Raw genomic sequence first — 11533 nt, forward strand, 5'->3', positions numbered from 1 at the left:
AAATGAATCATCTACACAGTTGTGAAATACATGTAATATATGTACATATGACAGATTTATCAGTGTCCCTTATACATATTTTTGGTTCCCATATAGTCTTTTTTTTCGTTAATAAATTACAGAAAACAATTTGTACTACATATTTTCCGTGTTTGAATCCTGAGCAATTCATATGTATAGATATAAAAAATAAATTATCCTTCTTGTGACTTTTTCCCTACTGTATGCACCAACATTTTCTCCACATTTGTTATAATAGTGTAAAGACTTGGATGCTTTTTATTTTACAAATTAAAGGTCTGCCTTCCACACATAACAGTATATTGTGGGAATGAGTCTACACATTCTTACAGCTATAACTCACTGTATCGTCAAAATATATATTGTGGAATCTAAAATACTGCTAAAATTATGTATTTCATTTGTATATGAGATGCAAAGCATGATTTCATGTTGCCTTATAATGGTTACTATGATTTCAACACTTAATGTTTTTTCAATATTTAATCAATATTTAAAATATGCACTGTCCGGCCAAAAAAAAAAAAAAGTCACCACCAAAAAAAAAAAAAGGTCACACACTGTAATATTTCGTTTTCTCTGGGTGGTCCGACTTCCCCCCATAGTCCAAACAAATGCACATTAGATTAATTGGTGATTCTGAAATTGGCCGTAGGTGAGTGTGTATAGTTGTTGGTCTCTTTGTGTTAGCCCTGTGATAAACTGGTGACCCGTCCAGGGTGTACCTCGCCTCATGATGTCACATAGTGCCGAGGTCATGATCCTATAGTATTATGCGCTGTCGAGATCATATGCACCGATCAGCCACAACACTGAAACCACTGACAGGAGAAGTAAATAACATTGACCATCTTGTGACAATGCAATGTTCTGCTGGGAAACGCTTGGACCTGACATTCAGGCCTCCAAATTCCCAAACTGTTCAAGTATCTGTTGAATGTACTGGAAGAAGCCTGAGCCACAGAGGTCCCTCCCCTCAACCCATAGGACCCATAGGCCCCCACTAACAACATTCTGTTGCCAGACACCACAGGACACCCTCAGAAGATCCATGTCCATTCTCTGATGAGTCACAACTGTTTTGGAAAAACAACTATGTGCTGATGGCTTGTGGTAAGAAAGATTTCCTGTAGCGTTCCTTGAGACAACGAAGTTGACTGAGCCTTTTGGAGAAGGTGCTCCATTGTCTGTGTGTTATGTGGTGGAAATGGTGGTCAGGGTTATCCATGATCGACGACAGTTTGTTCCGTGTATTCTTCTCCACAAGCACTTCAAAAGTCTCCTGTCTGCAGCCAGTGACAGAGCCAGCCATCCTCATCAGTTTGTTTATCCTGCTGGTGGCACAGGCTGCAATGCTGCTCCCCCAGCAGACCACAGTGGAGGGGTGCTGGCCACAAAAGACTGGGAAAGGATTATTTCCAGCATCTTGCTGCACACATTGAAGAATCTCAGGAGATAGAAAAACACAAGGAAAAATGCTTAAAATGACTGTAAAATGTGGAGATATTTGACAAATAAACAGTTGTTGTATGTACATGTATGTTGTAAGTGTTTTTTAGTATGAATCAACAACAACAACAAAATGTGTGTACAGCAGCGTGTGTATATATACATGCAAATGACATTACAATAATGAAAAACCCTGCAGAACTAGACCTCTTAAGCTGAGAAATACAAAAAGTCTCCTGGACAACAACAACAACCACTTGTATGGCCTTATATATAATCTTATAGCAGATGTAGTGTATGTTTTAATGGGTTTTTCTTGTTTCATTCAGTCCACAGCTTCTACCACCAATAAGTTATAAAGTATGTCCTAAACTTGTGGTGAGCAATAAACTTCAACGTTGTATTTACTGAGTGTCGCCACCGCACTTCCCATCTCCGCCTGACGGGGGCGCTGTTGGGCCGGCTCTGATCGAAGAAGCGCATGAGGCTCCAGCCAATCAGAGCACAGGACAGGAAGGCACAGGTTTCCGGCCTAAGTAACGACAACACTCAAAGACGAAGAGGAGAAGCTGGTAGACCTGGAGACTGTAATGGTTTAGCATTGCATGATTCAGCTTTAATATACCGTAAGTTTAACTCTTGCGTCGTTTATTGAATTTCCCGAATATAGGCGAAATAATACCGGTAAACGTCGGTCATGTAATGTAGGTGAGGGTCAAACAGGGACCGTTTACGGTGCTGCTAAAGCTAACTGACGGTCTCTGTGTGTTTGCTCCCCGTTGCTAAGTTAGCTACCGGCTAATGATAAACTGAGCAAGGGTAGCCAAAATACACGGCACTAAAGCTTGTTTTTTTTAAGCATTCACTATCTTCTTTTATTCCCAGTGTCGTGGATTTAAAGCAGCGTGTAGCGTTTCACGTAATTTTAGTTATCTAGCTATGTCAGCAATTATTTTTATTCTGGGCTTTGTCAAAGGTTGTTGTTTTTTATTAACCCCCCCGATAAGATGATTAAGTTGTAGCATCGCCAGCTGGCTTGGCAATCCTCTACGAGCTAATGTCAATTATTATTATTGTTTTATTGATTTGCCTCCAAGTCAAAACGATCTGACCTTATAACTCATGGTTTTTAAACTATGGGCTAGCTTAAGTAAAGAATAGCTATATTATAGGTTGCTTGTAGGCCCATAAGAGCTATTTTAACTGAATAATACAAACTATCACTTCTGATGAACCAAATACAGGTTCAGTGTGCATCTTACTTTGCAAATTACTCAAATCTGCAACCTCTGTTTTCAAGTTAAACTTACGATTTTTACTTATTTGAAAAACTATTTGTGCTACGTTGAAGTAACGGTGGCTTTAAGTTCTCCTCCTGCTTGTTTCTCTCTCTCGACAGATTCTCTAACTTATCACTAATTTATATTCCAAGAACTGGCAGTGGCACTGACATGGCATCTGTTTACTGAACTGCTCCTTCTTCAGACGCTGCCGAGCACCAAGCCTTTGGTGTCCCATCTTTCCCAACGGATGCGACTGATCCGCCGTCACCATGGAAACGGAAACAGTAAGTGGCTCTCGGTGGCATCTGTGCTGTCGCCATATTATTTGCTCACCCCTGCGGAAAGGACTCGTGTATTTTTATGTGGCGAGTCTAATGCCGTTTTTTATATTTTTGCAGGACGTTATACCAATCTGGCAGAATAAGCCTCACGGATCCACTCGCAGTGTCGTGAGAAGAATAGGTTCTACCCTCCCACTCAAACCTCCACAAAGGGCATGTTTCCAGGTACATATATTATCCTTCCTGTGTCATCCTTCTGCCTAGTAATTATATTTCCATCAGTAATGCTGCGCTGCTCTGTACAGCATTAACTGGTGTCGTTGTGCATTAGGAGCTACCGGGCCTGCCTCCTCTCAGGCCTATGGATGGCCCTATGGTTCCTACCTTGGCGGACATAGCCTGGATTGTTGCAGATGAAGAGGAGACATATGCCAGAGTGAGGTAAGTCAAAGCCTGAGAGATAAACCTGAAGTTTATGGAGCGTTGCCAAGTCATTATTGTATTAAATCAGACTCTAACTTATTAAGTGCACATGTTTAACATTACACAGCAGTCCTTTAAGCTAAAGTATCACATTTTTGTTGCTATTTTGGTGTTGATTGAGTTCTTTGCGGATTTCTGTAGTATTTTTAATGATGAAAACTGTACAATATAAACTTGATGAAGTTTATTACACCATTCAAAAACAAATAAACAGTCGGCAAGCATAGATCAGTGGTGGTAGGGCAGGACATAGTGAAAGCCAGACTAAAAAACATTAGGTTTTACATGAAAAGCTGCTGTTTGGTGACACTCATCATTCACTTTTCTTGTTTCCAGGAGTGACTCGCGTCCTCTAAAGCACGAGTGGAGGCCCACGCCACTCCTGGTACTGCACAGAAACTCGTCCGTGCCCAACTTCCGCCGCGAGGGCAAACGGATGGAGGGGCTGAGGAAGCCCGGGGTGACTGCACTGAACCGCACTACAGCCCTGCAGGACGAGCTCAGCAAACTACGCGCACAGATCGCCAAGATTGTTTCAAATGATTCTGGTATGTAACCCAACCAGAGACGCACCCAGTAGGAACACTGTGGCAGTAGATAGAAATGTATAGTTTGTTTATTGATTCTGAAGACTGTGCCACATAAATAAGATTTAAGATTGCTGTGTTATTGTCTTCATGTGAACGTGAGTCTGATTCTTTTGTCAGTCGCCCTGATTCTCCAAAAGCTCTTTGGTATTAAGACTTCTTCTTGGCAGCAGTTAGTAGGTCAGTGACTAAAGATCAGCTCTGGTTTTGTGGCAGCTGGGCGCCAATCTTTGAACAATTCAACGAGGATCCAGTGAGAAAGTGTCACTCTAGTCAAACTGAAATAATGACTTTCAGATATGATCTTAAAGGCGTGTACAAGTATCTGCGGCTGTTAGACATGGTAACACACAAGCCAGGTATAGTGGATATAACTGCAGGTTTTTGAATGTAATAATCGAACTAGATAGAATAAATCATATCAATGTTTTTTTTAATCTTTATTTTAAATTTTAGGGACTATGAAATGCCGCTGAAAACCGATGTGACACATTTCAGAGAAAGAAAAGCTAAAAATAAACAGCTTGACCTATCTGCACGAGTATGTGTCAAAGACTCGGCCTATTTACTATCCACAGCCTTATGTTGATGTTTTACTTGACGAGTTTTTAAATGTATGCACAGTGGAATGAGCGTTAAAAGCCCAGACTGTATACAATAATAAATATTTTTCTCATGAAATAATCAAATCCTGGAAAGAGATCATTTGACCGTAAACTCTCAGCGCTCCAAGACGCATGGATCTGCTAAACTAAAAACAACAGAAGCCACGTTCATGCTTTGAATTAGATACAACTGATGAAACCAAAATAACATATGGGCTGGTTTTAGAGATGTTGAGTCCTTCGTTCTGTGTGTGTGGAACGATGCTGAGACAGACAAGCTTCCCTAAACACCAGCTGCTGCAGAGATTAACTCAATTATCTGCTCTGCTCCTTCCTTTTCCCTCCAGGCTCCAACCCCCTCACCCCTGATCTGCTGTCCCCCGACGACACGAGCATGAGTTTCTCCATGGCGCCTTTCGAGGCGGCGCCCTACCAGCCGGCCGCCACAGCTGCCGCTTCCTTCGTCATCAGCGACGTAACGGAGGAGGAGGAGGAGGAGGAAGAGGAAGAGGAGGATGAAAAAGATGTAGTCTCTGCGGTTTCAGAGCTGGTCCCCGACCCTCTGCCGCCCGTTTCCATGACGGCGTCGGCCACCTTTGATCTGGACAGGCCCAGCATGGACTTCCGGGAGGCGGAGGAGGATACGGTGTCCCTGTCAAAGTCCACCAGTTTCGCAGATGTTATGGACATCCTGAAGGACATGAACCGCATGAAGATGAGCAAAGATAGGTAAGAGACGTTGGTATATAAAAAAATAATGCAAAGTTCACAACTTGTTTGGTATTTCAGTCTCAGGTTGTATGTTTTTGGTACGTCACAGGTACAATAGAGGCTGCACGTCCCTCAGAGAGGAGGACTCGGCCAGTCTGATTTCAGAAGCTCTGAGGAAAAAGTTTGTCCTGAAGGAAGAAGATGGCGCGACCGTGAAAAGGAAGTAGCCTTTCACACGTTACTCGTCAATACCCGATCCTGCTGCTCCATGTAAGTCAGGAGAGAGTAGCTCAGAAGTTTCTTTTATAGAATTTTTTATAAAGAACTTTTGACGGCAAGTGGTAGGTTATCGTTTTCAGTGGCAGTTTTTTTTCACTTAGTTTTTTTTTTTCTCTCTCTCTTCCTCGTTATTTTTAGGCCTTTACCTGTGGAATATGTATCCATGGATCCACAACTCTGCTCCTCAGACCCAAGGCAATAGAACAAGAAGACATGTTTTCATTCAGCTCTCTAAAAAAATACTTTATGTTTATTTCAAGGACTCGACATGGACTTGGTTGACTTGATTCTAATGATGAACAGCCACGTATATCTGGGATGTTTTTTATATATATAGAAAGGCTCAGAGGAGGCTGACTCAGATTCATAAGGTTTTTTTTTGGACTTCAGTTGGAAATGTCCCTTTAAGAAGCGTTTATTCATTTTGATTTCAAGAGTCCTACCTGAGTTTCTTCTTCTTTTTTTTTTTTCACAGATGCAAATAAGTCTCTTTTTTTTTTTTCAGTTGTGTGAAGAAGTCCTCTAACATACTTGAAAATAATTCACGTACAGATGAAGCTGCTCTTGTGTGTACATGCGGAGATGTACTGTAGCTTTCCACCGTGTGTGTGTGTGAGAGTGTGAGAGTGAGAAAGTGAGAATAATAACTTCACATCTTTGCAGTTGATGTTTGCAAATGTGCAGAGCATCATCTGCTCCATGTTGCTTGCTCCAATGCACCTCTCACACTCCTTTGTTTGCAATTAACATACAGATTGATAGAACCGCGGGACACTGACTTTAAGAACCCAAACTAGGAGGAGAGTGAATACATTAATGGTAAAGTTTGAAGAGTGAACTGTGTGGTGTGCAAATCAAAGAACATTAGAGTGAAATGTTCACCTATTGTTGTTTGACGCTGTAACAACAAGCTTGTACAGGTCTGTTTATATACATATCTCCCTGTGTGATGTAGAATGTGCTACCTGGAAACCACCTGTATAACGTTTTTGTATTTTAGTATTATTATTTTTAATTAAAAAGGTGATTTTTCTTTGGGCTGACACAACTGAGCTATGTGTATGCAGAGTATTGACAGTAGCATGGGTAAAAGAGTTATGAGTTTGGATTATAATAATGAATATTCTTGTTGACGCCTTACCACAGATCTGTTGCCTGTTCAGATGCCTAATTTTATTCCCGTATTAGTGCCATGGGTTTGTTTTCTCATTGCCTGCCCCGTGTTTCTCCTAAATGTGCCCTTCCATTCTCAACTATTCCCAAAACGTTTGTTAAAAATAAGCCCCTCGTGCTACTTCTCCGTCATGCACCGTCACATTTATTAAGCTCAAACGACTGGGAGTCCTTTAGTGTAGTTGTGCTGTGTGAAAAGATACTGCTAAGCTGTTTGAACTGAACAAGAACGTGTCCTTATCCGTGTCACTGCAGTGAAGTTAAAGTGTGCTACGTCTTGCCCGGAACTCATGAATTCCCTTCCTCTTCGATGAAAGCAATGAAGTGCAGCCTGGTTACAGCTGAGGCAAATACTATATGCAAGGATGGCGAACGCGCATACGCTACCAGCTGCATCACTATTACTAATGACAAGTAGAGGGGAAATTTACTATCTTTGTTTTGTCCTAGTTTGAGTGTCACCTTTGTACCTCTGTGTAGCATTGAGCTCACCATCACATGTATGTTTTTTTTGTTTTTTTTTCTGTCATGTAAGGACTTGTAAATAAAGAACGTGCAGATGTTTTGAATCGGTCTGTGATTACTGTGCAGCGACTGATGTCACCACACGAGGGCAGTGCAGGTGAACAAAACTAACCGTGTGTTTGGTTTATTATTTGATCGGATGAAACTTTATTCACAAGGGAAATGTGGGTGTTACTGAGGCCAGGCAAGATAGCTCAGAAATAGAAGTTTGATTTAAAAAAAAAACAAAAAAAAAAAAATATAAAATATATTCATTGTGCAATAAATATTTAGAGCTGCTGTGTCAAACTTAAGCAGCCAAACTTGAAATGATGGAGGTAAAGTGCACACTATGGATGTCATGAATATCATGAATACTGATAACAGTATTGCTCTCGAGCAAATCATTGCACATAATGTCATGATAAACAGGTAAAATACCAGAGATACAGGAGATGTGCACTTGAGAAAAACAAAAATCCTTGCACAGAATGAAAAATATGTACATTTCCTGAGATATGGAGGGGAGAAGCGGCCATTAAACTGTGGAGGAAACTCAGCAGCGGTGCTAAGAAATGCTGATGTTAAAGATCCAGACTGCTGAATGACCTCTGGTAGTATCACTATACTTCTTTTTTTTCATTGAGAACTTTTGAACTGCTAAAATATCGATATAGATACCAGAATATATTATTGATACTTCATGCATAGCGATGGTGGTACAGTAGTTTACATAGCTGCCTTCCAAGCAGTTGACCCAGGTTCGGGTGGCCAGCGCATTGCTTTCTGTTCTGGTTTCTGGTCAATAGACATTTGACATGTTCTCAAAAGGTCACAGGTTCCCATCTTCTGCTGATGTGCCCCGAGCATGCATCCAACCACCGAAACTGCCCCCTGGATGCTGCACAGGGTAAGCAGGATTTTATTGGTGTATACTTAAGGGCTGTTTAATCCATACCAATGTTACGAAGAGATCATTTTTATATACGAAAGAGAGGTGCACTGGCACGAGCATCATAGAGTAGACGATGCTCTGCACATGTGCACTGTAATTAACATGTCCTTTAAAGAACATGTTAATTACAGTAACATTAAATGAAAAATACTCAAATACTGGTACCTTTAAATTGGACTTTAGTGCACCAAATGAATAAACACTTTATCTTTCACCAATTTAACTCTACTCCTCAAAAAGATGTTCCTATATTCCTCACACGCTGAATAAAACCTGACAGACAGTTGTAACTCGCGCTACCTCTTCACTTGATTACACCCATCAAGTGTCTGCGCTCACAATTGCGCTCGCAATTTCCAGGATTATTGTTAACCCATTTCCCCGTTCTTTCCCAGGATGATACGGCCCCTTGGTGACTCGCAGTCTATTTTCTGTGCGAGTCCTTGGCCTACTTTGTCCCTCTTCACCTCCACGGTGGACTTCCTGCCTATTTTAGATGCAGGGAGATGTCTGTGGAGAGCTCAATTAATGGGGCTCAGTGTCACAATGAGGCTCCGTCGAACCTAAATGCGGGCCCTTGGTCCAGAGTGACATTGACACATTTTCAACACACTTGTGAGGAGAGTTTCAAAGCGGGCTAATGCGCTCTTGAATGAGAAGCTGCAGGACGTTCCCAGGAGTACTGAAAGCGATGACGATACTTTAAGATTTGGTAACTTAGATTTTCACACCAATGACGTGTGTATTTGCGTAGTGGTTTTCTTTAATGTGGCAGTATGACTTGACTTGAAACACAAAGAGTAAGACTTGGTCTACACTTGACTCAGCATTCACACCAACTTGAAACTGCAGACGTTTCTCTCCAGCGGGGACTCTGCTGGTTGTCTGGCCCTTCCCGCCACATGGGGCACCGTCTTCAGCTGATTTCTCGTCTGTGTTAAGTGGCAGCGAAGCAACTAACAGGTAGCGTATCCGTCATTGTGACGGCTCAGCATGGCTCTTCCATGTCCCTGAGCCCCCGAGCATTTAGTCAGTGTCTCCTCACGTTGCTGGAAGCTCTTCATAAGGAGGCCTGTCGCTGGAGATGGTGACAGCGTCTTTGTGGTTTCCTCCCGCAGCCCAGCGGCATTTGTTCGCGTTCGAAGAGATTGCTTTTGAGATTTTCCTTTGTCTCAAGAGAATGGAGGAAGTTTTACTTTGGGTGGAAATGTTGCTAACTGGTTTTGATTCATCTGTTCGACGAATGTGCTGAGAGCCTGCAGCAGCTAGTAGGGTAAGAAAAGCCAGTCCAGTAGCCGTCACTGTCAGGTGTAAGAGAACGTGTCACAACATAATTTGCTCCTTCCTTGGAGTAAAAGGAAATGGCTTACGCTTCAAAATTCATCTGAGTAACATTTTGTCACAAGTAACATACACCGATCAGGGATGACATTATGACCACTTTCCTAATGTTGTGTAGGTCTCCCTTGTGACTCATCAGAGAATGGACATGGGTCTTCTGAGGGTGTCCTGATCAGTTTGGGATCTATTGAATTTGGAGGCCAGGTCAACACCTTGTGCTGTGTTTTTACCGTTTTTGTGTGTGTGTCTGTGTCAGGCTGCATCCTGCTGGGGATGGCTACTGCCATCAAGGAGTGTCATTGCTATGGGGTGGGGGTGCCTGGTCTGGTCTAGGTGGGTGGTACATGTCTAAGTAACATCCACAGGAATGCCAGGTTTAAAAGTTTCCCAGCAGAACATTGTATTGTCACAGGATGGTCAATGTTATTCAGTCAATGTGATTTACTTCTCCTGTCAGTGGATGCTGTACCCTCTTCTGCATATAACAGTTTCCTAGTCTAAATAGCCTTTAACTTTGGAAATACCAGAGGGAATACCAAACTCTGTTCTCCTCATTCTACGCTCAAGGGAGAAGGAAACCCATGGTAACATAAGTCCTGTCATTTTCATTCAAAAACTCTCAAATTAGCATCGCGCACGTCAAACACAGTTAAAGTGTGATTTATGTTAACCATGGCAGCAAGACGTTATCTGCTAACAGCCAAACAATGGTGTCTGCCTTCACACCGACTTGGTGTGGGCAAGACGTTTCAATTGTGTCTGAAATAGAAAAGAAAAAGCTCAGAATGTGTAAAAGCGTAACAGCTTTTATGTGTTTGTCTGCGATGCTCAGTTTGAGTGTCATCGTCCGCGTGTATCGTAGCAACAACCCTCTGAATGAAGCGGGGACCGAGTGGATGACAAGGGTCTGGGGGAACACAAGCGCTGCTGCATCTGCTGCTCCCAACCGCCCACCCGCCCCAAGTGTCACCCACGCATCCGCCCGCGTCATCAAGACACAAAACTAACACTTATGACTCACAACGGCAACAGCGCCACGAGAGCGGCTGCAGATCCGTTGAAACCACTCTGTTGTTTCTATTTTTGGGCCTTTGTAAGAGTTTCTATCTTATTAGTGGGCTTGCCCTCTCACCATGATTGCTTTGTGATGCAAAGTAAATTGTGTCCATAAGTGGAGCTGTTGATAGCACTTAAGTGCCGTGTTGTTGCCTTTCACGTCAGAACCTATTGATTTTTTTTCCAATGTTGAAGCTCACCATCTTCCTGCAACAACACCACACCAAAATATCTGTAACTCTGTTAGATATTATTTATTCAGCATTATATAATCTTTTTTTAATTTGGTGCTAAATTCATAAACAGACACAACTACCCCCCTTCTTCAAATTAACCTAAATTAAAGAGTTCACACCACTCAATTGTTTATGCGCAGCTAGCTTAGCATAGCATAAAGACTGAACACTAATGGCTCATTAACATATCTTGTGCGATGTAGCTTTAACAGAGGTTACGTCAAAGACTATTGTGGTCTCCCTTTGCGTTTTTCTGTATTTAGCCTTGCTATTTACAGTAAGGGTGTTTGCAAAAAGTGTACATTAATACATTATACGATTATGGCAACATGCTGTGTACTACAATCATAATGCTCAAAAAGTTCAGTGTGTACTGTTGCCAGATACATGTAGTTTACTGGGTTAGTTTGTCTGATTTTGTTCAGTAAATTGCAGTCACTAGCATTAGCTGTTCCTATGGTAACAGCAGCGTTAAGGACCAAGCATGAGGCAACATGGAGACAGGGGCTTTTGATATACATTTTTAAAAATTTATTTACCCTTGAAATGCAAAAAACAGTCTAATTACG

The 11533-nt window shown here is 41.9% G+C and overlaps 1 protein-coding gene across 2 annotated transcripts; it reads left to right on the top strand.

Annotated features, from left to right (window-relative positions):
* The first annotated feature begins 1988 nt into the window (after positions 1-1988).
* On the top strand, positions 1989-7434 carry mtfr1l (mitochondrial fission regulator 1-like). Of its 2 annotated transcripts, none has more exons than XM_084568402.1 (8): positions 1989-2096; positions 2870-3037; positions 3152-3259; positions 3366-3475; positions 3854-4065; positions 5057-5438; positions 5530-5690; positions 5838-7434. In XM_084568402.1, the coding sequence occupies exons 2-7, from the start codon at positions 3023-3025 to the stop codon at positions 5645-5647; spliced, it is 945 nt and encodes a 314-aa protein (XP_084424528.1). In that variant the 5' UTR covers positions 1989-2096; positions 2870-3022; the 3' UTR covers positions 5648-5690; positions 5838-7434. The 2 variants fall into 2 exon arrangements, with proteins under 2 accessions (XP_084424528.1, XP_084424529.1); XM_084568403.1 differs by having other exon boundaries at positions 2006-2096; positions 2956-3037.
* Positions 7435-11533: the final 4099 nt, after the last annotated feature.

This window comes from Chelon labrosus (assembly GCF_963514085.1).
Source record: "Chelon labrosus genome assembly, chromosome: 20".
NCBI classification, from domain to species: domain Eukaryota; kingdom Metazoa; phylum Chordata; class Actinopteri; order Mugiliformes; family Mugilidae; genus Chelon; species Chelon labrosus.

What these genes read in the sequence shown, in the direction of transcription:
- mtfr1l (XM_084568402.1), top strand. An exon ending in GAGACATATGCCAGAGTGAG is followed by an intron (nt 3,476 to 3,853) that starts GTAAGTCAAAGC and finishes TCTTGTTTCCAG; the next exon opens with GAGTGACTCGCGTCCTCTAA. An exon ending in ATGAAGATGAGCAAAGATAG is followed by an intron (nt 5,439 to 5,529) that starts GTAAGAGACGTT and finishes GGTACGTCACAG; the next exon opens with GTACAATAGAGGCTGCACGT.